This window comes from Hyperolius riggenbachi, chromosome 8 (assembly GCF_040937935.1).
Source record: "Hyperolius riggenbachi isolate aHypRig1 chromosome 8, aHypRig1.pri, whole genome shotgun sequence".
NCBI lineage: Eukaryota > Metazoa > Chordata > Amphibia > Anura > Hyperoliidae > Hyperolius > Hyperolius riggenbachi.
In genome coordinates, this window is record NC_090653.1 from 259,277,950 (window position 1) to 259,304,735 (window position 26,786).

General features: G+C 45.7%; 2 protein-coding genes across 2 annotated transcripts in view; one reads left to right on the top strand and one right to left on the bottom strand.

The window, feature by feature from the left end:
- Positions 1 to 4,022: 4,022 nt before the first annotated feature.
- On the top strand, positions 4,023 to 14,152 carry LOC137527802 (tubulin beta-4B chain-like). The gene is made up of 4 exons (XM_068248713.1): positions 4,023 to 4,223; positions 7,954 to 8,062; positions 8,143 to 8,253; positions 12,941 to 14,152. Exons 1-4 carry the CDS (start codon positions 4,167 to 4,169, stop codon positions 13,996 to 13,998), a joined length of 1,335 nt encoding a protein of 444 aa, XP_068104814.1. The 5' UTR covers positions 4,023 to 4,166; the 3' UTR covers positions 13,999 to 14,152.
- CIMIP2A (ciliary microtubule inner protein 2A) overlaps positions 12,940 to 26,786 on the bottom strand; it is a 56,509-nt gene continuing 42,662 nt past the window's right edge. The window contains exons 6-7 of the mRNA XM_068248714.1: positions 22,168 to 22,285; positions 12,940 to 14,233 (exon numbers count right to left, since the gene is read on the bottom strand). Of these exons, the coding sequence (XP_068104815.1) occupies positions 14,145 to 14,233; positions 22,168 to 22,285 (207 nt within the window). The 3' untranslated portion in view covers positions 12,940 to 14,144. The remainder of the gene's footprint in view (positions 14,234 to 22,167; positions 22,286 to 26,786) is intronic.

The following is a 26,786-nucleotide window of genomic DNA, read 5'->3' on the forward strand; positions in this document are numbered from 1 at the left end:
AGCGGGGGACTGGAAAAGCCAGCCGAGGTAGGGAAAAAAAAAATTCTGGCAGAAAGACTCAAACGGTCTTCCGAGGCGAGTACGAGGACGAAAAAAAGACTGGGGAGGTGGTTCATTTCAGAGTTTTTATAGATTGGTCCTCCGGGGTAGAGTGGGCGGGGCATCTACCCACAGGTGTTGACATGGAGGCATTGGGAATTTTTTTTTTCTGAGTTTTCAATCATTTTTTTCATAACTGGAAAAATTGAACTTGAATTGAAAAGAAATGTAAAAATTGTATGGTGTGTGGCCACCTATGGTAAGGATTAGATTGTGTGTTCATTTGAATAATTGCACAGAAACAGGAAACAAAAGGAGGAGGTCTCTGTCCCAGCAAGCTTACAATCTAGAGGCTAGTGGGGTGGAGACACTGGGTGAGTAGACAAAGGGGTTAGCATATGAGGCAGTGAGCTGAGCTTTAAAGGAGTCATCAGGGCGATTACAACGAAAATAAGTGCTACTTACTCGGGGTTTCGTCCAGCCCCAAGCTCCCAGCATGTCCCTCGCTGCAGCTCTGCCATCAGCCGTTCGTCGCTGCTGCATCCCGGTCCCTGGTGAGGTCGTCCTGTACTGCGCGAGCAGCGCTGTCAATCACTGCCACGTGGGTTTGAGCATACTGCGCAGTAGTTCTGCACCTGCACAGTATGCTCCGGTCCACGTGGCGGTGATTGACAGCTCCGCTTGCGCAGGCGCAGTACAGGACGACCTCCAGGTCGGCCTGACGTCATCACCGGGGACCGGGAAGCTTCACAGGCGAACAGCTCACCGCGGAGCTGCGGCGAGGGACATGCTGCGAGCTCGGGGGTGGACGCAGCCCCGGGTAAGTAGCCCTTGTTTTTCTCATATTCCCTGATGATTCCTTTAAATTGTAGCTATAGCAAATTACAAGCTTGTATGAATAGGTGTGTTTTGAGGGTACATTTGCACATTTCCAGGCTTGGAGCTTGAAAGACAGGCTAAGGGCCCATTTACACTAGAAGCGTTTTTCTAAACGTTTTGCGATTGATTAGTGGTTTTTAAAATCGCTCCCATACACTTTCATAAAAATCTCTGTAAAAATTGCGGCGATTTTGCATTCACGTACGCAAAAATCACATCGATTTTCCACGATTTTTATGAAAGTGAATGGGAGCGATTTAAAAAAAAACGAATCAATTGCAAAACGCGCAGAAAATTGATTCTAGTGTGAATGGGCCCTAAGAGAGATTTTCAAAGGAGAAGTGACGCTCTTGAGAATTCCTGGATGTGCGAGGAGGTGACCAAGCTGGGTGACAAGTGTCTCTTGGGAGGAGCGAAGGTTTCAGGAGGCATGAGATCAGGAGATTGATAAGGAATGTATGGAGGGGATAGCCTATGTAGAGCTTTGTGTGACAGTGTTAGGAGTTTGAACTGGATCCTTTGGGTGATTGGCAGCCAATGGAGGGATTGGTAGAGAGGGGCAGCATCAGAGCAGCAGTATGAGAGAGCCAGCAGAGTTCAGTAGGGACTGGAGAGGTGCCAGTCTGTTTTTTGGTAGGCCACAGAGTAGGGTGTTATAGCAGTCAAGACAGAAAATAATTAGAGCTTATAAATAAGCATTTTAGTAGCCTCTTGTGTAACTAAGGAAGGGACAAATTCTAGAGATATTTTTGAGATGGAAGTAGCAGGAGGTTGTTAAAGCAAACCCCCCAAAAAACATACTTACCAAAGGAGAGGGAAGGGTCCTATAGAGCAGTGTTTCTCAACATTGTATTGGTTTGTACCCCTTATAAAATCCTGTACTCACCAAGTACCCCCTAGCATAGTAACCATTATCACAAGTACCCCTTGACAAATATATATTTAATATATTTAATCGTAGTACATGATTATTGGTTCTAAACAATTTCCAAACATTTATTATTACTTTAAATTAGCTAAAAAGACTAATTTGAAGTTGGTTAAATAAGATTTATTATTTTCTACAACTCTAAATTTGTTATTCTTGGTTAAGTATATCAACCCTGAGTACCCCCTGGAACCATCAGAAGTACCCCCTGGGGTGCGCGTACCACACGTCGAGGACCTAGGCTATAGAGCATTCCTGTTCCTCTCACGATCCCCTTGTTGCAGCACTGTCACCCCATTTGTATCCCTGGCCGTGGGAGTGCTGCCGAAGATGGGCGGCTTTTTAGTGCCCATGTGCGAGAGAGCTTACTCGCACATGGGCACTATGGAGCCGCCCTTCTTCGGGAGCACTCAGGATCGCAAAGTCTCGAGTGGACGAAGAGAGCCGTCACCGATCCATCAGAGACTGGTAACGGGGTAGCCAGTGCTGGAACGAAGGGACTGTGAGAGGTGTGGGAAGGCTCTATAAGACCCAGAGCCTTAGGTAAGCATCCGTTTTATTTCAAATATGCTACAGGTTCACTTTAATGGGCTCTATTCATAAAACCTTACCGCAAGTTTTCCGCTCAAAACAGCGGACTTTCCCGACCATTTAGCAAAGTGGGCATTCATAAAAGCTGTTCCCGCATGAAAATCTACAATCCCCCAGCAGAGCAAGAAATTTCCACCTTCTCCAGTGTTTTTCTAGATTTATCTAGAAAAAAGTAACAAAATGGCCATTCATAAAGATTAGAGGAAGCGGTATGTGGACGGGAAATACCGCTTCCTCTGATTTTGCGGATTACATACAAGTGAAAGGGACAGACCTCCCAGAGAGAGCAGCGCACGGACGGACTCTGCTGGCTGAAGTGTTTCCGCATGCCTTCCGACAGCTTACCGCCAGCTTTCAGCGGGAGATCTCCGCACTTGCATCGCAGCTGGCAAGATTTTTTTGAATGACCACCCAGGGTGCTATTCATAAAACCTTACCGCAAGTTTTCCGCTCAAAACAGCGGATTTTCCCGTCCATTTAGCAAAGTGGGCATTCATAAAGGCTGTTCCCGCATGGAAATCTACAATCCCCCAGCAGAGCGAGAAATTTCCGTCTTCTCCAGTGTTTTTCTAGATTTATCTAGAAAAAAGTAACAAAATGGACGGGAAATACCGCTTCCTCTGATTTTGCGGATTACATACAAGTGAATGGGACAGACCTCCCAGAGAGAGCAGTGCACGGAGGGACTCTGCCGGCTGAAGTGTTTCCGCATGCCTTCCGACAGCTTACCGCCAGCCTTCAGCGAGAGATCTCCGCTCTTGCATCGCAGCTTTCAAGATTTTTTTGAATGACCACCCAGAAGTGTAAAATACCGCTGCGGTATTTTACCTCTACGAGTATTTACGCCACAAGTTTTTTATGAATAGAGCCCCCAGAAGTGTAAAATACCGCTGCAGTATTTTCCCTCCAGGAGTTTTTTTCGCCACAACTTTTTTATGAATAGAGCCCAATGTGTTAATATGTGATTGCAATGAGAGCTCAAAGTCCATATTTACTTCGTTTTGGATTTAGTGGTGGGTAGTAATAACAGCCAATCATGACAGGAGGCTCTGCCATGACAGATGCCCTTTTAAACCTGCTCCACATTGCCCTATTGGAAACCATGGCCACTACTTGTGTTGAGGAATGTGTTCCATTCATTGGCTGATAGGAGGCAGCTTGCCCGAACATGTCATGTAACCAGGATAAACACAGCAGCCAGATCTGAGTCACTGCTGGAAACCACACGGCTCCCCCTACAGCAAAAGGAAACTCGGGGCGCCTAGTAACCGGCCAATGCGTAGGCCGGGGGTGATGGGTAAAGAGCTACGCTCATACGCTGGATACAGGCGCAGAGACGTCTGTGAATAGCCGCTGCCCGCTGACTCAGCTCACGGCGCCCGCAGCGCATTGCGGCGGTTACTAAGACGCTGACATGACCCCGCCCCTCGCAGAGCGTTGCCAATCACGAAAAGCCATCAATCCTTTTAAACTGAACCAATCCCTGCGCGCCTGTGACAGCCAGCAGCGCGTGACAAGACAGCCAATAGCGGCGTCTGACAGACCAGAGCGGCGACCAATCACTGTCGTCCACGCCGACCCGCCCACTCCTTGCGCGCCAATAGCATCGCGGGGAGGAGGTGTCTCGCTGCCTGTCTATAAAATGCTCTGAGGGACGCGTCTAAAGCCAGTTGGTCGCGCAGCTTTCAGGAGACTCAGCACGAAGTGACAACGCACACGCACCGGAAGCATGAGGGAGATCGTACATCTGCAGGCTGGCCAATGCGGCAACCAGATAGGCGCCAAGGTGAGTTGAGCGGCGTCGGTCGCGCTTCAGCGCGGGGTTGTTGCCGCTTCCTGTCCCGCCGGCGTTGCTCGGTGACGCGGCCTCTGGCAGATTTTTCCTTCTCATTGCGGCCCTGGCTATGCGTCCTCTCGGTGTCTGACGGGGCTTAACGCGCCGGCTGCTAACGGCCTTTCCCGCCCCTGACAGACCGGCCTGTCACACGCGGGCCTCCTGCCAGGGTGGGGCCACAAGCTGCTGACGGTTGGTGCAATGGGCGTGGCCCTTCAACCTGTTGCGTCACGTGCGCCTCAGGTTCAAAATTTCGAATGTAGGACTTGGCGGGAGGGAAGGTGTCCTCTGATCATCACGTGATCACCTGCCGCGTGCTGGAAGGGGAGCGGCACTATGGAGGTGTTGCTAGGGGAGACGGTGACAACTTGTGGAGCCTGCTTGGCAACTGCTTCACATTTTGTCAGTGCTGAAAATTAAAATCTCTCAATTCTAAATGGCCGTGTTCGAAGCTGCTCCATATCGGTTACGAAGTCTTGATCTGAAGACCACATGTGATCCTTTTGATGCACTTTTTACGATTGAGCTATGCAGAAAACTGCAGTGTGGCAAAAATCAATGTAAAATGATTCTGGTTGACTATATTTTCTGTTCTGTTTTTTAAAATTTTAATTTTAGGATCGCATCTGAACAGGAAATGCCTGGGCATGTTTTACTGGAGTAATTGATTACCTTCTGATTACTTAGGACTGTAAAAAGTACATCTAAAGATCACATCTGTTATAAAAAAAAAAAAATTTGAGTATATGGAAAAGTCTGTTATGAATGAGATCTTGTATTCAGTGCACACACAATTTTTTTTTTTTTTTTAAACTTGATAGAAAGTTTGAGTCTAGGTGAGGTAGTAATGTGTTAGCCACTGCAAATGGGTTGATGCAGGCTAGTCAAATTTTTAGTATGAAAATTCGCGTAGTTTAATGAGAATCTGAACTGAACATTAATAGTCAAAATAAGCATACACAAGTCCTACTTGCCTTCCATGTAGTCTACTACTCAGTGTCTTTCTCCTGTCCTGCGTCCTGTCTGTTCACTGTGATCAAGGGAATTTTCTGTCCTCCATTTTGAAAATGGCCATTACCCATAACAGCTTTCTGGTCACACAGTTAAACTGTAACATAGCCTGCTTGAGCTATAGGGAAACATGGACATTACCTTGTACATCTAAAGAAATTCAGCTCCGCAGTATGAGACTCCTTGACTCAGACTCCACAGCCCTGTTTTTACTAACTGAAAGTAATTTATTTCCAAGTGGCTTATGCCTCAATTTGTATTTTAATGAACACTTCTATTGGTGACCTGTGTATGGCTAGCTTTGTTAATGTTTGAAATGTTGTCCTTTTTAAGATGTGTTGATGGAAGCTTATTTCACATGTGGCAAATCAATTAGCTCTGCCTCGGGGTTATTTAAGGTCCTTTCTGGAGGAAATGGGTCACTGATTTAACATGTTGTGGTTTGCTGATCCATTAATAATGGGCATTTGATATGCTGCAAATGGACGTTTCTTGAACACTTGCTGGCACAGTTTGGGAAATCATTGCCACTTGCTGTGTTCTGCTAGTCTGCCTTGTATTGCCTGATTTATTTTATTTATTTTTTTTGTACCTAAAGCAGTTTAGCTGAAACTGGTCTTTATTTCCTGAATGGTTTCACAGGCCTGTGTTTGCAGCAGTTTATAAAGCGGCGGCTCATCCAGCCAACCATTGTCTTGTACAAAACTGTAGTTTGAAATATTTCTGCATGAGGGCTGTCAGAGGAGGTAGCATTCCTGATGCAATGTACCCTGGCCTGCTTCAGGCGCTGACAATGAGGGGTGGGAACATGCCATATCCTTGGAATGTAATGCATTCACTAATGCTGTTGTGGTATTGCAACACACTATAAAGTTTCCTCTTGCTAGCATTTGGAGAATGCTGCAGGGTGTTTTGTTTTGTTTAAGCACTAACTTATTAGGCAGTCAAACTTTCTCTTTAATGCGTAATGGACTGTATGCCTACTCTGTTGTGCAGACCTGGATCTATTTTACTCCTTTTGTACCATGGGTGTGTTTCCTCTGGCTTCCAGGTGGTGCTGTTGAGTAGGAAGCAGTGGCCTGTGTCAACCTTAGTGGTGGGTTGGTTTACTGTTTAAAGCACACCCTATTTTAGTGCTTATCTTTTGGCAATCAACTGCATGCTAGCTCAGTTACTTCCTGAATTGAAGATGTCAATAGTAGTGATTGTAAACTCCATACTGCTGTCTGCCTTTAGATTCACTTATATTTATCTGTACTTGCTGACATACATGTTTGTACTGCAGTAGTGCTGTTGCCCTAGACTGCCTGAGTGGTAAGAATCAGTTTAGGTGACATGAGGCTGTCTTTAAAAAAAAAAAAAATAGAATTAAAGAGTAAGGCAGGGAACACACTTGCAGGGCAGTTTTCCCCTGCGTTTCCCAGGTTTCCGTCGGGTTTTGCGGTCGCGTCTAACACATGCGTTTTTCCGCGTGCGTTTCTGCGTTTGCATGGCATGTAGTGTCATGCAATGTGCGGAAAAAAGCAGAAAACTGTGCGGCTACAAAACGCGGAGAAGAACGCAAATGCGCACAAACGCATGCGGCGCAGCGTTTCCCGAGCTAGGCTATTTATTTCAATAGCCTCTAAAATCGTGCGCGTTTTGCCGTTCGCGGCAAAACGCGCAGAAACGCATGTAGTGTGTTCCCTGCCTAACAGTCAGGCTACAAAAGCTAATTTAAACCTCTATTCTCCTGTGTTAAACAGTTTAGAAGGAAGCCAAAAAGGCATTACTGAAGATAAAAATCTTACATTTGATGTGTGCTTATCAGCAAAGCTGTTATTCCCAAGCTCTTAAGACGCAAGCCGCATACCATACTGCAAAGCATTCTGGGGCTCTCCCCTCGGCTGCTAATGAGAGAAGTTACAGGGTCAAGTAACAATAGCATGTAATTCAGTCCAGTGCACAGCACTGATAAATCTCCTGGCAGAGTACACTGCAGGAGTCCGCTATTGTTCCTAGCCACATGGCTAATTAATATTCACTGCACACTAGTGGTGGTCAGTATGAGCTTTTCTGTGATCAGGAAGCAGGGAGGACATGACGACACATTTGGCTTCATAGGAGACAGACAAACATGGACCCTGCCATGAGCTGTCAGGAGCATCATTCTCTGCATATACTATATAAAAAGGTCTGTGAAATCCAAACGTGGACAGTGAAATGCATATGTAATGTAAGTACAGCCTGTATTTAGCTACTGATATGTGTTCAGTGTTCTCCCCAGAATTTTTTCCCAGCCGGGTGGCATGAAATAGTAGCCGGGTGGCATGAAAAAGCAGCCGGGTGGGGCGAGTTGAAAATGCAGGGCAACTGTGCTTACAGCATAGGAGGAGGTAAGGAGGTGAGCCGATGACAGCCGGGTGGTCACCAAATCTAGCCGGGTGGAGCACCCGCCTAAAAGAGCCTGGGGAGAACACTGTGTGTTTATTTTCTCTGAGACTTATACCTAACAGCTCCTCTTTAACAGACTTCCATTAATCCTCCTCAGCCCCTCTGAACCCATTGCACAAGGGCTTGTCTATTAAGCTTTTTAGGCCAAATTGTGCCCAATGTTGGCAGCTCAGTAATGTAGCTCACATTACTATAGCCCTAAGATTCTCTAAAGAAAGTGCTATATTTTTTTTTCTAGTTCTGGGAAGTGATCAGCGATGAGCATGGCATTGACCCGACTGGTACCTACCACGGTGACAGTGACCTCCAGCTGGAAAGAATAAATGTGTACTACAACGAAGCCTCAGGTGAATTATTACTTCTAAATGTGGGATCTGTAGGAAACTGATGGCTGTGCCACCACTAATATCCTGCCCTCTGCTTGCAGGTGGTAAATATGTCCCTCGTGCAGTTCTAGTGGACCTGGAGCCCGGCACAATGGACTCTGTGCGCTCAGGACCCTTTGGACAGATCTTCAGGCCTGACAACTTTGTGTTTGGTAAGTAGTTTGAAGAGAAGTGGCTATTGTGTTGGCTGGAATACATGCATCTTAAAGGGAACCAGAGACTAAGCACCCTTGTGTATTTTACCATATATATCAGTAAGAACCTTAGAAACTGCCTACCCTGCTCTGTTTCATCCTCACTGCTAAAAGTGTCTGTTATCAGCTGTGATAAGAATCCCAGACTGAGCATTCAGTCTGGCTTTGCAGGGAATAATTATAGCTGAGTCATTATAGCAGAGCCACAAGGGGGCAGGCTTGGGCTTGAAAAGACACCAGAGAAGACAGACTCGGCTATAATCTTTCCGTAGCAAAGCTAGTGCTCAGTCGGGGATTCTTATCAGAGGTGGTAACATTCAGATTAAACAGAGAACAATGAAACAAAGAGCAGATTAGGTGTTTGCAGTAATGTTCCCACTGAAAGGTACAATACAAGAGGGTGCTTAATCTCTGGTTCTCAAGGGAGCAGATACAATTATATAATTTTGAAGATTGTTATGCTAGATTACTGTACATCTTTTTTCAGTCTAAACTGGCCAAGTGGCATGTGCTATAATGGCTGACCCATCTGTCCAACTCTGATTACAGAATGGGAGGAGGTGAGCTGATGACAGCCGGGTGCTCAGCAAAACTAGCTGGGTGGAGCTGCTGGCTAAAAGCTTGAGGAGAACACTGGTGCTATGCCTGCTCTCCCTGGTGCTTCACCTATGCTGCCTCGATATTTATAACTGGAGGCACCTACCTAGCTAACCTGTACTGGAGCAACTATACTGGCTACCTATACTGGGGGTACCTATACCTGTTACCTACACAGTCCAAATGGGGCGGTGGTGCTGCTGCCCCATGTCTCCCTCCTTCTCCCCCCAGTCCCTGGGCTGTAAAAGGTTGGGGAATCCTGCCTTATGCACGGTTAGTCTTTGACATTTTCCAGAGGTTCTCAACCTGGGTGCAGCAGCTGCCCTGAATTGTGTCCCTATTCAGTTTCTCCTGCCAATCGCGTTTCTCATCTGATCTTAGAGCATCCATAGCAATGAGTGACTTCTCTCCCTCACTGCTGGCTCCCAGGGTCAGGTGAGGTGTGATCGCTTCCAGTGGGAGGGTATGGGACAAACAGGCATAAAGGAGAACAGATGACACAAAGGGTGAAGTAGGGCTTGGGACAAACTGACACAAAGGGTATGGGGGACAGAAGATAATACATGAAATGAGCATGCACTTTGGTACAGTAATTGTTTTTGTCAAGGGGTCCCTTGGGAAAAAATTCAGTTATCAAGAGTGACTTGATGCTGAACATTCTGAGAACTCATGACAGTCAAGAACAGGAAGAGGCTGAGCTCTTTACTTTGTCCCACCCATCTCAGGCTCCTGCATAATCCTGGCTCTTGGGGAAAATGTGCAAAGTGTGTATGCTGTATTGCCACAAGTTCCATGTTTGTGGGCCCCATTGGGAAAATTAAAAGTTGAAATCAAGGAACTTGTATAAACAGGTGCAGGGGGGGGGGGGGGGGGGGGCACTAGAGGTACAGGGTGCAAAGATGGCAGTGTTCTGACTTGAAAACAGATTCAGGTTAAGAATGAACCTACAGTCCCTATCTCGTTTAACTGTGGACTACCTGTAGTATATAAGTGGACCCAAAGTCTTTCACAGTATGAAGCCTTCACTGAACATGTAGCAGGTTAAACACTGCTACTTTTTAATTGTCTGTCAGCAGCTGTGACTGCCAGGATCTGACTGTCTCCTACATAAACAATACATTTTAACCCTTTCAGTGCCCCAGCAAAGTGACTCCAGATTGAATCTTCAAGTTTTTTTGTAGTTCCATAAATTGTAATTGTCCCATAAAGGTTCTCATGCCATGGCCAATTCTTTAGAGCAGAGGGGAAGTTCTGCGTTTAGAATTACTTTCCCTGGATCCAGCACAGTAGCAGCTTCTGATCAGTCTCTGGTAGACAAAGCCAAGCCTGATCAGGTCCTCTGTACTGCACAGGCAGTAAAGCAGACCTGTTTGGGCTTTCTGCCGGAGCCAGATTGGAAAGCTGCTACTGTGCTGGAGTTGGGGGAAGGCAAATGTAGGGCTGCTGTAATACTTGTTGGCTGTTATTTTGGGAGGGCCAGTGCTGGGAAGCCTCATTAGGATCTCCTGAGTACCCTCCAGGGTTTATTAGCCCCTTTAATCACAGCAGCTGATGTTTATACTCTAGGTTTGTGGCTGTAAAATGACATGAGACAGCCATAAAATAGGCATGGGGAAAAGGCAGTCTTCACATCCCTTGCTACAGTGACCCTTATGGCCCATACACACGGGCTACAATTGTTGCTGGAAACACATGGCGCGCGCATGTTGCGGCAACAGGTCCCCCATGTGTATGAGGCGCGCGCAAGCAACTGTTGCGAATCAGAGCTGTCCCCAGACGATTGACTTGTTCAATCACCGGCAACAGCTGTTGCAGCAACCGTCCCTAGTCTCAAGTCGGTGCAGTCGTGTGTATGCTAGTCTCTAGCAACTCTTGTGAGTCCGACAGTTCATTGAACCTGCGACAGAAGTTGCTGAGCAACAGCTTCCGCTATGTTGCAGACAGGTTGTTGCCGCGTGTATACAATCGTCGCTTGTATACAACTGTCGTTGCTGGAGACTTTCAACTGTTGCTTGTCTCCATGCAACTGCAGACATCTGTGCCTCGTGTATGTAGCTTTAAGGAGAAAAATCAGAGTCCCTTTTAAGGTCCATTAAGGCCCATACACACGGGCTACAACTGTTGCTGGAAACACATGGCGCGCGCATGTTGCGGCAACAGTCCATGTGTATGAGGCGCGCGCAAGCAACTGTTGCTAATCAGAGCTGTCTCCAGGCAATTGACTTGTTCAATCCCCGGCAACAGCTGTTGCAGCAACCGTCCCTAGTCTCAAATCGGTGTAGTCGTGTGTATGCTAGTCTCTAGCAACTCTTGTGAGTCCGACAGTTCATTGAAGCTGCGACAGAAGTTGCTGAGCAACAGTTTCTGCTATGTTGCAGACAGGTTGTTGCCGCGTGTATACAATCGTTGCTTGTATACAACTGTCGTTGCTGGAGACTTTCAACTGTTGCTTGTCTCCATGCAACTGCAGACATCCGTGCCTCATGTGTATGTAGCTTTAAGGCCCATACTCACGGACGGCCGTCGCCGCAACCGCGTGGCACGCGCGTGTTGCGGCGACAGTTCCCCCGTGTGTATGATGCGCGCGCCCCGAACCGTCGCCCGTCGGAGCTGTCGCCAGGCGATTGACCTGTTCAATCGCCGGCTACAGTCGTTGCCGCAACCTCGCCGGAACTGTTGCTAGCCCCGCATGTGTATGCGGGCTAGCGACAGCTACCCACACACACCACACGGAGCTTCCGGCGGGGGGGAGGAAACTCGGCGACAGCTTCCGCCGCATCGCTAATCCCTCTGCTGCCGTGTGGATGCAGAGGGATTTGGCGACAGCTACAATTGTACCCCCGTGGGTACTTAGCTTAAGATGCTTGATGTGTCCCACATTGATGGGGGGTGGGGGGGGGGTGGACAACTTAACTAAAGTTAGTTTTCAGGTAGACCACTGACAATGTTAGTGCATATATTTTTTTTTTTTTTTTTTCTGTCCAAACGGTGGCTTTTGTCTATGTTCAAATCAGATGTCAATGTTTATCAATGTGTCATAGGAAATTGACTCAGTGGTGATACCTGCCAGGAGAGGGTGGTACCTATAGATTAGATTGCTAAACTTGTTAGTCATGTCATCTCCAAATTGGGAGATGAATTCAATTGCCATGACTTGAGAAACACTCAGTGAGCAGAGGTTTTGTTAGGCGTTTTGCTGACTTTCTTCACTGGGCAGAAGGCAGCTCTACCTTTTTGTGGTCTAAAAAGGGTAGAGTACCACACGGATATTGTAATGGCCAGGGAATTTTTTTTTATCACTTTCCTTTTTTAAAACTTTCACAATACTGAGTCTCTGGCAACTCTGGAGCAGTCCTAAAGGTGGCCCCACACTTTATTTTCTGTTTGCAATTTTTGCTTGGTTGGTGGTGTCAAGCATGTTGCTATCGGTGCTTCAATTTGGCGATGACATAGGTGACATGAGGTGTTCAAAGCAAGGCTCACCTTTCCCGCCAGTGTATGTCATCCAATGGCTTTTCTCCATGCTGCAAGGCTCCTCCCTGTGCTTTCGCTTCCTGTCATGTGACAAAGCTGTAGTTGAAATGCTACAGCCCTGTAGCATGGAGAGGAGCCACCAGAGGACACTTGCAGGCAGGACAGGTGATGCAGACAGGTTAACATTAGTTGCATTTAGTCAAATTTTAGTCTTCAACTTGGAAAAATTTCTCGGCTCTAGTTACTAATTGTTGCAGAAAGGGATCAGTAGGGTCTTCCCATGCTAACCATATCACTTGAGTGCGAAGAGGGCAGCATCTGGGATTGGCATGCTGTAACTGGTGCAGATGTAACTGGTTATCAGCTTGAATTCTAGATTTTATATTTGCTTTTAGATACAGGTTTTAGAACTGTTGTGTATAAAAACTGTTTATAAATGAAAGCACTAAATTAAGCATTGCCAGATATTCAGGGTTTTTGTCTTTCTCTTCAGATCAGCTATTGGACTCGGTCTCATTCCTGCTAGGGCACATATGGTATTGTTTACTACATACTAATTGTGTTTACATTGCAGGTCAGAGCGGTGCCGGCAACAACTGGGCAAAGGGTCACTACACAGAAGGAGCAGAACTGGTTGACTCAGTGTTGGACGTAGTAAGGAAGGAAGCAGAAAGCTGTGACTGTCTCCAGGGCTTCCAGCTCACACACTCTCTGGGTGGTGGGACTGGCTCTGGTATGGGAACCCTCCTAATCAGCAAGATCAGAGAAGAGTACCCAGACAGGATCATGAACACTTTCAGCGTTGTGCCCTCCCCCAAAGTATCTGACACTGTAGTAGAGCCATACAATGCCACCCTATCTGTGCACCAGCTTGTAGAGAACACAGATGAGACCTACTGCATAGACAATGAAGCCCTGTATGACATCTGCTTCAGAACCCTGAAACTCACCACCCCCACCTATGGTGACCTGAACCATCTGGTATCAGCCACCATGAGTGGTGTCACCACCTGCCTGCGCTTCCCTGGCCAGCTGAACGCTGACCTGCGTAAACTGGCCGTCAACATGGTACCCTTCCCCCGTCTGCACTTCTTCATGCCTGGCTTTGCCCCACTCACCAGCCGAGGCAGCCAGCAGTACCGTGCCTTAACAGTCCCTGAGCTGACTCAGCAGATGTTTGATGCCAAGAACATGATGGCCGCCTGCGACCCACGCCACGGCCGTTATCTTACTGTAGCAGCTGTCTTCAGGGGCCGCATGTCCATGAAGGAGGTGGATGAGCAGATGCTGAATGTCCAGAACAAGAACAGCAGCTATTTTGTAGAATGGATCCCCAACAACGTGAAGACTGCAGTCTGTGACATTCCACCACGTGGCCTGAAGATGTCTGCTACCTTCATCGGTAACAGCACAGCCATCCAGGAGCTGTTCAAGCGCATCTCTGAGCAGTTCACAGCCATGTTCCGTAGGAAGGCCTTCTTGCATTGGTACACTGGGGAGGGCATGGATGAGATGGAGTTCACTGAGGCAGAGAGCAACATGAACGACTTGGTGTCAGAGTACCAGCAGTACCAAGATGCTACAGCAGAGGAAGAGGGAGAATTTGAGGAAGAGGAGGAGGAAGCTTCATAAACCTGACCTGTTGTAACTCTTGTAAGTTATGTGCGTTACTCTGTTCTGTTTATAAACTGTTCTAATGTTCATGTTACTTTATTTGTCATTTTCACCTGTTCCTAATTAAAAGTTGTACAGAAGGCTTGAACCATTAAAAGCATTTTTCATAAGACCTTGTCTTGCTTTAATGAGTACTGGCTACACACTTCTCTGCTGCAGGTCCCAAAGGTGGATCCAAAGCTGTTCCTGAAGCCTGGTGGGCCAAAAACAGACCAGGTTAATTAGTTATGCAATATTTTAACAAGGTTATCCAGTATTCTCCCCAGGCTCTTTTAGCCGGGTGCTCCACCCAGCTAGTTTTGAAGAGCACCCGGCTGTCATCAGCTCACCTCCTATGCTGTAAGCAGAGTTGTGCAGAGACACACTGGCCCTGCACTCTCTCATATTGCTCCACCCGGCTACTTGTTCATGCCACCCGGCTACTTGTTCATGCCACCCGGCTACTTGTTCATGCCACCCGGCTACTTGTTCATGCCACCCGGCTGGAAAAAATTTCTGGGGAGAACACTGGTTATCGATGGTTAGGCGAGGATACAGTAGTATCCCTTTACAGTAAACTCTGAAGGAACCAGGAAAAGTTTACTATATCAGAATTGGTCACACATTGTATATTTTTATACAGATGCTTTTGCTGGCACCTGAGGAAATAGGCCTTTAACACTTGCACGCCTTATGACCTGTGGCATGTCAGTTGCGGTGAGACTTTGATCAGCATTTTTAATTCACCCAATGGGAAGACGGCTGGATGTTAAAAAGCTCTCAGATGCTTTACGACGTAATGCTCTGGAACGCTTTTTCTAATGTGAACAGTAACCTAAGTCATACTATCATGTTGCCTTTCTAAACGCAATCTGGGTGCGATCTGTCAAAATGCACAAATCGGCTCCTCGTGTGAGAAAGCCCTGAGTTCACTATATCCAGAGGTTTACTATAACACGATTCTACTACACTAATTCTGGGTTTTACACAAATTGCATGCAATGTAGAATTGGGCCAATTGAATGCACTTGCTGCTGGTTTGGGGAGGCCCAGTTCAAATTTGCATACCAGACAGAATTAGTATCTCATTGGATCCCCAATTATAAATACATTAAATGTGGTCTAAAAGTTATGCAAAGGTATCTGCTCTGGCAATCGGTTTTAATTTGACTTTTACCTCCTCCACACCTTAATTGTCCTCTATGCCCTGTTTACATAGTTAGTTCTGTCAGGGTGTAGATTTCTATCATCCCTGCTGCAGTTAATGTTGCTGTACCTGCTTGCTCTGTCACACCGACCGCTTCTACATATAGGTTGAGAGCTGATTGCATTGGCTCCTGATTTTGAATGCTGCGGTGCTAAAAAGGCATGGACTGCTCCTAAAGCGGCTATAGCAGTCTGGAAGGCTAAAGCGAGCAAAATAAAAAATACTTCAAGAATTGAATGTTTAATATCAATAGTTCATAGAAGCTACCTGTATACTTAAAGGGGAACTTCAGCCTAAACATACTGTTAAGTTATATTAGTTATGTTAATTAGAATAGATAGCTAATCTTTTACCCACCCTGTTTTAAAAGAACAGGCAAATGTTTGTGATTCATGGTGGCTGCCATCTTTGTCATGGGGGCAGCCATCTTTTTGGTTGAAAGGAGGTGAAAGGAAGCATGAGACAGTTCCAACTGTCCTGTCCTGATAACCCCTCCCAGCTGCACACACTAGGCTTCAAATGTCAAATTCAAAATGTAAAAAAATTGCACCAAAACAGCAGAATGAGAATAGCAGAAATCCCATCATGCTTTGCACAGCATAAGGTGAAAACTGCCCAGGCAGTTTTTCTGTGCAGCTAAAAATGAGGCTTGTATAAGAGTTCGGATGCTGTGAAACTGTTAAAAAAACACCAGGCCTTTTCAGTGCTGCTGAGTCTATTTTTAGTCTGGAGGTTCACTTTAAGGGGTTCAAACTGAAGGCTGGACAAAGCCATTTCAGTATGACTTCTGGTTCATTCAGCTGCCCACAAATGAACATGTTGGGCTCATTTCCACTATAGCTGAATATGTTGCCCTGCATACAAGAGGGGTGGGGTAACATCTAAAGGCTTGCATAAAACTGCAGCATGCTGTCCAGTTTCACTCCAGTGTGATCTAGATCACATGCTGCCGTTATATCCAGCATGCAGCCAAATCCCTTAGGCTAGAAACACTAGGCAGAATCGCATAATGCATTTTCCACTATGTGCTATGGAAAACGCATGTGACCCTCAGTGTCTGCTCACCCAGATAAAAGTAATCTTAGGGCCTTTTTCCACTACCCTGTGATTTGATTTTGATTGCAAGGTACATTAAACGAATGGAAACGGCTGGAGCAATTTCCATTATTGCGATGCAATTTTGGTAAAAGCGCAGTAGTCCTGCCATGTTTTGGATGCCATTGAGCTCAACTATACTGAGTATAGTAGCTCAATCCCATGGTGGAAATTGAAATACAATTGCAATCACAATAGCATTTCGTAGTGGAAAAGGGCCCTACTGGTCAGGGCTACTGCTGGCTGCATTGAACTTGCTGTTTGCTTTCACATGTAATAGTGCTTTGCTAAATCCCTCTGATTGGACTTGTAGTGGGCTTAATTTCTTCCACACAGTACTTGCAGCTGGTAATCTTGATGCATGATTGAGCTCTGCAGCATTGCACTCTGCAGGCCCATCAGATAACCTATGATGGAATTTGGCCCCATAGTAGGTCCGTTCCAATCAGACATGTTACACAATAGATTCCTGCTCTGAATCTGCTGTTAACTAGACTTTAAAGGAAGCATGTGTCCAGCGGTGGAGTGATCCTTGGCCAGTGGAAGAGCAAGCATTGTTTGCAACCAGATTGGTGCCCACTAGTCTTGTATCATTTCACCGGAGGCTTGTACAGTTGACATCAATAACATACCAATTCTGGGTTCCATGCAAATCATATGCAGCTTGACAGTGGGTCAGTCAAATTCAACAAGAGCATTTTGTTCCATTCAAACTTGATTGCAGTTTGCATCTCACTTGACTAACTCTTGACAGTTTGCCATTGTGAGAGGATCAGGCCATTGAACCAGCCTCTTCCTAACTCCAAACATTGGGCAAGTTAAGTCTCTTAAAATCCTCAGACATGTCTTCCAAGATACCAGGTCTACTCTTGAGAGGTTACATGCAGGGCACATTTGCATAATGGCAGGTAAGCCCCAGCTGCAATCTAGCCAAATGGCTAAAAAGCCACATGCAGCTCTAGAGCCTCAGATTCAGACTCATGGTCTGACAGTGGTCCCCCAACCCTGTCCTCAAGGCCCACCAATGGTGCATGTTTTGTGGAAATCCAGAGGTGGTTAATAAGCTCTGCTAATTACCCCACCTGAGATTGTGTGGTTTTCTGCAAAACATGTACTTTTGGTGAGCCTTGAGGACAGGGTTGGAACTCTGGTCCGAGATGCAAATGCATGTAATACAGGCCAATACCTTACACTTTCACCGAAAGTAGGGCACCCCCTTAAAATAAGACCTATCCCATATGAGTATGCTAAAATAAGCCCTAGTGGCTGTGGATGTCCCATCCGTCTGCACCCCTTTCCCCAACCGCCACTTTAACTGCTGCTGACCCCGACTCCTTCAGAAAGAGGCATCCCTGTTCTTCACTGCCTGCCGACATACTGGTAATCCACTGCTGCTTTATTTCCTGCTGGCCCCATTCATTGCCCGCCATTATAATTCAAACCGCTGATCAGCCGTAAACTGCGGTGAAGGCAGCTAGTTACACTGTAACAGCACTTGTGTACAGGAAGTGACAACTCTTTACTTCCTATTCACAGAAGCGCTGGTACAGTGTAACTAGCTGCCTTCACTGCAGTTTACCGCTCAGCGGCTTGAATTATGATAGCGGCCAATGGATAACGGGGCCAACAGGAAATAAAGCAGCGGTGGGGGAATCGCCAGTTTACTGCTGTCCTGCAGTTTGAATTACTGGTATCTCGGGTAGTGGAGTGTGGGGGTGTGTCTTTATGGAGGAGGGAGTCATTGGGAGGTAAAGTGGCAGTGGGTGAATGGGGATCTTGCTACCCTAACAATATAAAAGATCTACCCAAAAAGACCTGGCACATCTTTTGAAGGAAAAAATAGTCTTTCGGGGAAACACAGTAGCAGCTGCATTGGATTCATCTGGTTTCATGCTGCATGCATTTGCTTAACATAAGCATATAATTTGCATCAGCTCAGAATTATTTGCATCTAAAAGTGGGTACACACATCAGATAAAAGTCTTTGGAAAATGAAAAATCACAGACCAATTTTACCCCCTTCCATGTAGTATGAGCCATACCTACAGTCTATTCTATTGTGCTGAACTCCCCATCAGATAAATCTTTGCAAGATCAGTATCTGCAAAAGATCAGTTCCTGCAAAATGCATTCATAGGCTATCTGCAGATCTCATTCACGCCTTGTTTAACGGACATTCATCTGCAGATCAATTATCTGAAGATCCATCCTGGTGGATCTGAGCTGCAGATTGTCAAAGGAGTTATCAGGCAAAAAAAATGAGTTTCACTTACCTGGGGCGTCTACCAGCCCCATGCAGCAATCTTGTGCCCTCGTAGTCACTCACTGCTGCTCCAGCCCCCCTCCATCAGCTAGTTTAGTTTTTTGCCGACATTGGGGTTGGCGGGCTACATTGCATACATTTTTACGCATTCCTGTTGGTGCAGGAACATACAATTTTATGCGTTAGTGTTTTACTGCGTAAACATTTACGCATTGAAACACTAATGCATACTTTTTTTTTTAATCTGGCGAGTTCAGGTCAATGGAATAGACTGTAGAGTATGCTCATACTACATGAAAGGGGGTAAAATTGGTCTGATATCTTTCATTTTCCAAAGACCTATCTGATGTGTGTACCCACCTTTATGGACCACTAGTGACCTTAGCCCGTTTAAAAAAAAAAACTGGCTAGGTCTGTCACTGTTCATCCGCTACGTGCATGCTGGCCCTGTCCTCCCTTGCAAGCCGTGTCATTTCCCAGCTCTCCTTAGTGTCTGTCCCTCCCTGCACATGCGCACCACAAAAAAACGCACAATGGGACGCAGAGACGCATGCCAATTATTGGGTAGGATCCCTTACAATGGGGTGGGCTATCAAGTGGTTTTAATACTATGGTTGATGGGACTCCTGATACTTTGTAAGGCCTGGTGCAGTTTTTGAAGCGTTTCGCAAACCGCTTCCACCTGTGAAAATGCTTGGCTAATGTATCTCAGTGAGCTGGTGCACACCAGTGGTTTGAGGTTTTAGCAAACCGTAAATGTGGGTCCTGCAGTGCTTTTGTGGTTTGCAGAAGCGTTTCTGCCTCAATGTAAGTACAGGGAAAGCACAAACAGCTCGAAACGCTAGATCAGTGGGTTTCCAGGTTTTTGTTACAGTAGCTGTTCAGTAACAGCTTTACTGTAACAATATATGAAATCTGCTCCAGAAAACGTTAGGCATGTTTAGGAAACCTCTTTAACCATTTCAGCCGCCAGACATGAAGCTCACGTCCAGGCGGCTGCTCTCCTGCGCTTTGGCGCGCCCCCGTTGTGTCCCCCGGTAGCCCTGGGATCAGTGAAAGGGAACATGGTTCCTGGTCACCGATCCCTTTTCCCCGCAGAAAAACCAAAGCACTCACCTGTGAGGCTTCAGTTCTTCTGCCCGGAACAATTTCCGCATCCCCATTGTACCCCGGCTTAGCGAGAAGTACAAGGACGGAAACCAAAAACGAAGGTGGCCAAATAGTAAAACTACATCTGCACATTTTTTACATTACAATTTACACACATTACAACATTAAACATGGTTTATGTCCCACACCAAAATATTACCCAAATTAAATTTTTATTGGTAAAAAAATAAAAATTACAATTGTAAAAAAAGACATAAATGGTTACCTAAGGGTCTGAACTTTTTAAATATGCATTTGAAGTGGGTATACTACAAACATTTTTAAATTATAAGCTTGTAAATAGTGATGGCCGCAAAACGGAAACAATGCACCTTTATTTCCAAATAAAATATTGGCGCCATACATTGTGATAGGGACAACATTTAAATGGTATAACCGAGACATACGGGCAAATAAAATAGGTTTTAATTATGGTAGCGTGGATTATTTTATAGCTATAATGGCTGAAAACTGAGAAATTAATTTTTCCTTTTTTTACCTTATTAATCCTGTTAAAATGCATTTACAGTAGTGGTTCTTAGTAAAATGCAGTCAAGAAAGCCTAATTAGTGGTGGGAAAAACAAGATGTAGATCAATAAATTGTGATAAGTAGTGATAAAGTTATTAGTGGATGAATGGGAGGTGAAAATTGCTCTGATGCAGAAGGTGAAAAATCCCCGCGGGCTGAAATGGTTAAAGGAACCAGAGATGGGGGACATGAAATAGATGTTATACATACATGGGGCTTCCTCCAGCCCCATAAGCTCTGATCGATCTCACGCTGCTGTCCTCTGGTGCCTGCATCTACGAGAACCGGGTCTCGTCACTGACGTCATCGGAGCCAGCTATGCAGGAGAAGTGCGCCCTCTACATTTCCAGCGGCTGCTGCAGAGATGCGCAAACAGCGCACTTCCCTAACGCTCAGACTGGCTCCGACTGACGGCAGAGCAGGGTCCTGGTTCTCCTAGCTGCGGGCAGCGGAGGATGGCGGCGTGGGATCGATCAGAGCGTATGGGGCTGGAGGAAGCCCCAGGTATGTAGAAGATCTTCCTGTTCATCTATTGTTCCCTTTAAACATGCCTAGAATCGCTCTGAAAATCTGCTTAAAAACCTCTAGCGTTTTGCGGATTTGCTAGCGGTTTTGGTGTGCACTGGGCCTCCGGGACTTTTGACCATGTTCACATATCTAGACACTATTATAGTGTCAATGTGATGCAAGTTTCTCCTGGCATTCAAATTTCATGTAATTGGCCCTGCTGATCTATTTTGCTGCAGTAGTCAGAATAACACCAGAAACGCGCATGCAGCTAATCTTGTCAGATCTGACAATAATGTCAAACACCCGATATGCTGCATGTTTGTTAAAGGATACCTGAACTGAAATGTGACATTAATGGCCTCAATTCACGGAGCATTATCAAACGTTTATCAAACACTTTATCAAACGTTTGATAATTTACCTCATGGGTAAAATCTCATTTTAAATTCACTAAGGTGTTATATAATTATCGAATGTTTTACCGATAAAACGTTCAACAAATATAACACCTTAGTGAATTCAAAATGAGATTTTACCCATGAGTTAAATTATCAAACGTTTGATAAAGTGTTTGATAAACGTTTGATAATGCTCTGTGAATTGAGGCCATAATGAGATAGACGTGTATGTACAGTGCCTAGCACACAAATAACTATGCTGTGTTCCTTTTTTTTCTTTTTCTGTCTGAAATAGTTAAATATCAGGTATGTAAGTGGCTGACTCAGACAGGAAGTGACTACAGTGTGACCCTCACTGATAAGAAATTCCTCTTTATCTTTCTTGCTCTCAGAAGCCATTTTCTGCTAGGAAAGTGTTTTATAGTTGGAATTTCTTATCAGGGAGTGTCACACTGTAGTCACTTCCTGCCTGAGTCAGCCACTTACATACCTGATATTTAACTCTTTCAGGCACAGAAGGAAAAAAGGAACACAGCATAGTTATTTGTGTGCTTAGCACTGTACATACACATGTCTATCTCATCATGTCACGTCAGTTGAGGTATCCTTTAGGGCTACAGGTATTAGAGACAGATGATTTACAGGACAGCCAGGAAACTGGTATTGCTTACAAGGAAATATGGCATCCTCCATATCCCTCTCACTTCCTCTGTCCTTTAAACTCCCCCCCCCCCCCCCCCCCTCCCAAAAAAACCCCCCAAAAATGACAGGAAGTTATTCTGATTGGTCTAATGAAAATGAATGCCAGGGGAAACAATTTGAGCATCCCTAGACATGAATAGATAGATGAGTCTCCTAGCTATGCTAATCTGCTCCGCTATGTTTTCTACCATGGAGTATGCATGGGGATAGCTACTGATATGGAAGGCAAAGGGTGGCTGACAAAATGGGTTCTTGGTCTTATGACAATTCCTTGTGGAACATGCCTATACTCACCAGGGATGAAGCCCGAGTAGTTGGGTATAAGACCAGTGGGACTGTAGATCCTAGCAGTAGGCCGGTATGTCTGCTTCAGTCTTCTTTCTGCGCTGCTCACTGGATGTCTGATAAGAATCTGAAAGAGGTTGTGCAGTCAGGCCTAAAGCTATGTATGGACTCTTAATAGGTCATCTTTGTGATATTGCACACAATGCCCATGCATGGCTATGCTCAGTGACAAGCTAATAATTCCCAGAGAACCTAGGAATGGCTATCAACCCCAAACTGAAAGTGTTTCAATGAAGCTGTAGAACAAGTCATCTGGGTAAATGGGTACCTTGCGGAACTCCTGATAAGCTGAGAAGTGGAAGAGATCAAACCAGAGGGAGGGGTGAAAGGGACAGTAAAACCCATCTAGCTTTATGTCCAGGTAATTTTCACAAAATCATTTAGATGCTAACAAGGGTACTTGCATGCAAAGAGGGGAGTCTCTGGATCCTCCAGGCTTCCCAAGTCCTCGTCCACTGCAGATGCCCGCGACGCTCTTGAAGATTGCAACCACGCTCCTCTGTGCATGAGCGCTGCCATGCTGCATCTGCGCAAGTAAGTGGACAAGTGGCTCCAGCTTACTGTGCTGTGCGCTTGTGCAAGAAGAGCGTAGCCACATAACATATCTGATAAGCTCCTTGTGTGTGTGTGTACGCAAGAGCACGTGGGAAGTCTGCAGAATCCAGAGGCTTCCCTCTTAGGGAAGTTTTTTTTTTGTTGTAAATATTGCCTCGGGTACACTTTACACAGAAGGTAGGGAGCTGTGTCCCTCCAAGGAAAACATAATCGGTACAGTAGGAAGATTTGGCACACCATATCTGCAACAATGAATATTACCCCTTAGAGTATTACATGAACATGCCCTATCAGCCTCCCCCACCAGCTCCACATTGAACCAAAATACACTTGGTAAAGAAATCCATTGCTGAAATGCCTGGTGCTGAGAATGCTGGCCATACACTTAACGATTTACACTTCATGACTGTTCCCCTTGGTGTATGGCAGGTGCTGAAATCTATTGAAAATCTGTGCCTAGTGGCCCATATGTAATTCACTTTTTCTCCTAGGTGATCATTTTTCAACTTCCCTTTAAAATAATTTTCTGGCTTGCTGGGGGGTTTAAAAGGCATTTTAGTGACATCAGCTTAGAGAAAACCAAGAAGAAAAAGTGAATGGAGTATGGGCCAATGTGTGAAAGAATTTGATCTGAGAGGGAGCTGATGGTCAAATCTGGTGTACATTAGTGTATGGACTCCACCTTTAGAGCGTACTAAAATATATACAGACCCAGCTGAAATTACGTGATTAAGTCCCCATTATCCAGAAGTCTCAACTAACCGGCATGCTTGAGGGGATTACAGGAACGTTGTATTGGGGGGTTTTGTGGGTGTTTGAAATACTCACCGAGCCTCCAGCGACATCTTATTCTTGCATCTAGCTGCTTCCGGCGTACATGCACGGCTTGCTGTTCAGGTGACCTGTTGGCTTCCATGCACGGAGCTGCTAGGAGAAACCGGAAGGCTGCAAGACGTCTCTGGAGGCTAGGTGAGTATTTAGGGGGGAGATTTGTGCTTTTTCGGCAAGTTGCTCATGCAACTGGCAAGCACATCAGGTGATCCCTGCTGGTGCCGGATACTAGGGACTTTGGTGCTGAGGTAGGTTTGGCATGCCGCAACAATCTGCACCGGAACTGCTCAACACCGAATCCTCTTGATTCAGGGTTCGGTAGCATACGGAGTTTCAGTATTTTACTAAGACTTTGCTTGCAGCCGCCATCTGTGCTGCACTCTTCTCCATAGGATGTGACCTCTTTTGGTAGGCACCCTTACGACGTTCTATGGGGCGTAAGGAGGACCAAAATTATACATGTGGCATGCAAATATCAAAGTTTGTTTTAAGTTGGGATTTATTGTTTTATAATGCTGTATACTTTGCATTATACAAATGTTCCTAGAAAATAGAGTACTCCCTATATAATTTAGTACAGGAACCGGCTACGTATGAGTTAGCTGCCTCTAGCCGTTGGATTGACAACAGATGACATGAACATTTATTTTCAGCTCTAAGCATTACTGTGCAGTTCTTTAAAAGTAAATGAAGTTGTACAGTAATGCCTGCAGACTCCTGGCCTAGTATTACCGAATAGCTGGAGAGGTTTATTGCTGCTGGGATGTATAGGTTGTAGTCTAAGTATTAATAATAGCTGTATTTATAGAGAGCACAGGAGGGCTGGCTCACAGACGCCCGCAGTGACTAAGGCGGTCCCACCTAGGAAATGATTCACAAGTAAAGGAGTAAACATTCCGACTGGATCAAATTAGGCCTCGGCTATGCTCTGTGCTGCTACTCCCCAGTCCCCCATGTAATCTTTTCTTGCCAGGTACTGTTCTGTGCCAAGATAAAAGGCTTCATCCCACCTTAAAGAGAACTCCAGTGAAAATAATGTAATAAAAAAAGTGCTTCATTTTTACAATAATTATGTGTAAATGATTTAGTCAGTGTTTGCCCATTGTAAAATCTTTTAAATCCCTGATTTACATTCTGACATTTATTACATGGTGACATTTTTACTGTTGGCAGATGATGTAGCAGCTGCATGTTTTTTTCAGGGCTGTGGAGTCGGAGTCGAGGAGTCGGAGTCGGGGCAATTTTGGGCACCCGGAGTCGGAGTTGGAGTCAGAGTCGTTGATTTCATAAACTGAGGAGTCGGATTCAGGAGTCGGGTGATTTTTGTACAAATTCCACAGCCCTGTTAAGTATTAGACTAAGGAGTCGGAGTCGGGGCCATTTTGGGTACCCGGAGTCGAGTTGGAGTCGGAGTCGTGGTTTAACCTCCTGAGCGATAATCCCGAGCTGAGCTCGGGGTATGTCGCGCAGGAGGATTTCTCCAGGCCCCGCTGGGCCGATTTGCATAATTTTTTTTTTGTTACACGCAGCTAGCACTTTGCTAGCTGCGTGTAACTTCCGATCGCCGCCGCTCGCCGCCGATCCGCCGCTACCCCGCCGTTCCGCGCAGCCCCCCCCCTCCCCAACCCCTTGCGCAGCCTGGCCAATCAGTGCAGGCAGCGCTGAGGGGTGGATCGGAACTCCCTATGACGTCATGACGTCGGTGACGTCATCCCGCCCCGTCGCCATGGCGACCAGGGAAGCCCAGCAGGAAATCCCGTTCTGAACGGGATTTCCTGCTTACTCTGATCGCCGAAGGCGATCGGAGTGGGTGGGGGGATGCCGCTGCGCTGCGGCTATCATGTAGCGAGCCCTGGGCTCGCTACATGATTTAAAAAATTAAAAAATAGTGCTGCGCCACCTCTTGGGCGATATAATTGTATCGCCCAGAGGGTTAATAAACTAAGGAGTCGGAGTTGGAGTCGGAAGATTTTTGTACCGACTCCACAGCCCTGTTTTTTTTGGCAGTTGGAAACAGCTGTAAACAGCCATTTCCCACAATGCAGCAAGGTTCACAGACAGGAAACTGCCAAGAGTAAGTACTCAGAATTTTTTGTGGGAGGGGGTTTCACCACAATATCAGCCATACAGCGCCCCCTCATGGTCTGTTTGTGAAAAGGAATAGATTTCTCATGTAAAAGGGGGTATCAGCTACTGATTGGGATAAAGTTCAATTCTTGGTCGGAGTTTCTCTTTAAAGGACCACTATTGCAAGTAATTGTAAAATTTAAAATACCGGTACATGTAAACACATACAAATAAGTATGTTTCTTCCAGAGTTAAATGAGCTATACATTACTTTTCTCCTATGTTGCTGTCACTTACAGTAATTGGAAAAAATGTGACAGAATTCACAGGTTTTTAACTATTGCATCTCTTCCAGGGGGATTCTCAGTATTTCATATATTCCTTACAAAAGCCCTCCCTGGAAAGCATCTATACAAAGATGCAGGTCACCCCCACCCCTCCACTATGCACATGATTCTGGCAGTTGGACTGAGTACTGAGCAAATGCTGTTCATGAAGTGCTTTTGAAAATAAATAAAACCCTGAGAATCCCCTACAAAGAAATGAGCTAGTCCAAAACCTGTCGCATCTGTCAGATTTCTACAACCTACTGTAAGTGACAGCAATACAGGAGAAAGGTCATTTATGGCGTATTACTCTGGAGAAAAATGTACTTTTATTTATGTTTTCATGTATTTTAAATTGTAGTGATAGTGGTCCTTTAACCTCTTGAGGACCACAGTGTTAAACCCCCTAAACACCAGGCCATTTTTCAATAAATTGGCCACTGCAGCTTTTAAGGCCTCGCTGCAGGGCCGCACAACACAGCACACAAGTGATTCTTCCCCCCACCCCCCCCCCCACCCCCCTTTTCTCCCCAACAACATAGCTCTGCTGGTGGAGTCTGAAAACTAATCCAATGTTTGTTTGTTTTTTATATATAAATATTTGTTTGCTTATTTTTATATTATTTTTCCTATTTATTTTTTTATTATTTTAGTAATCCCCCCGCAAGCCAATCACAGTGATCGTATGTCATAGTTTTCAGCCTATGACAGCGGACCACCCCCGAGCCTCTGGAGGGGACAGCCGTGTCACATGGCTGTCCCCAGTACAGCGCTGCTGTGGATCGCAGC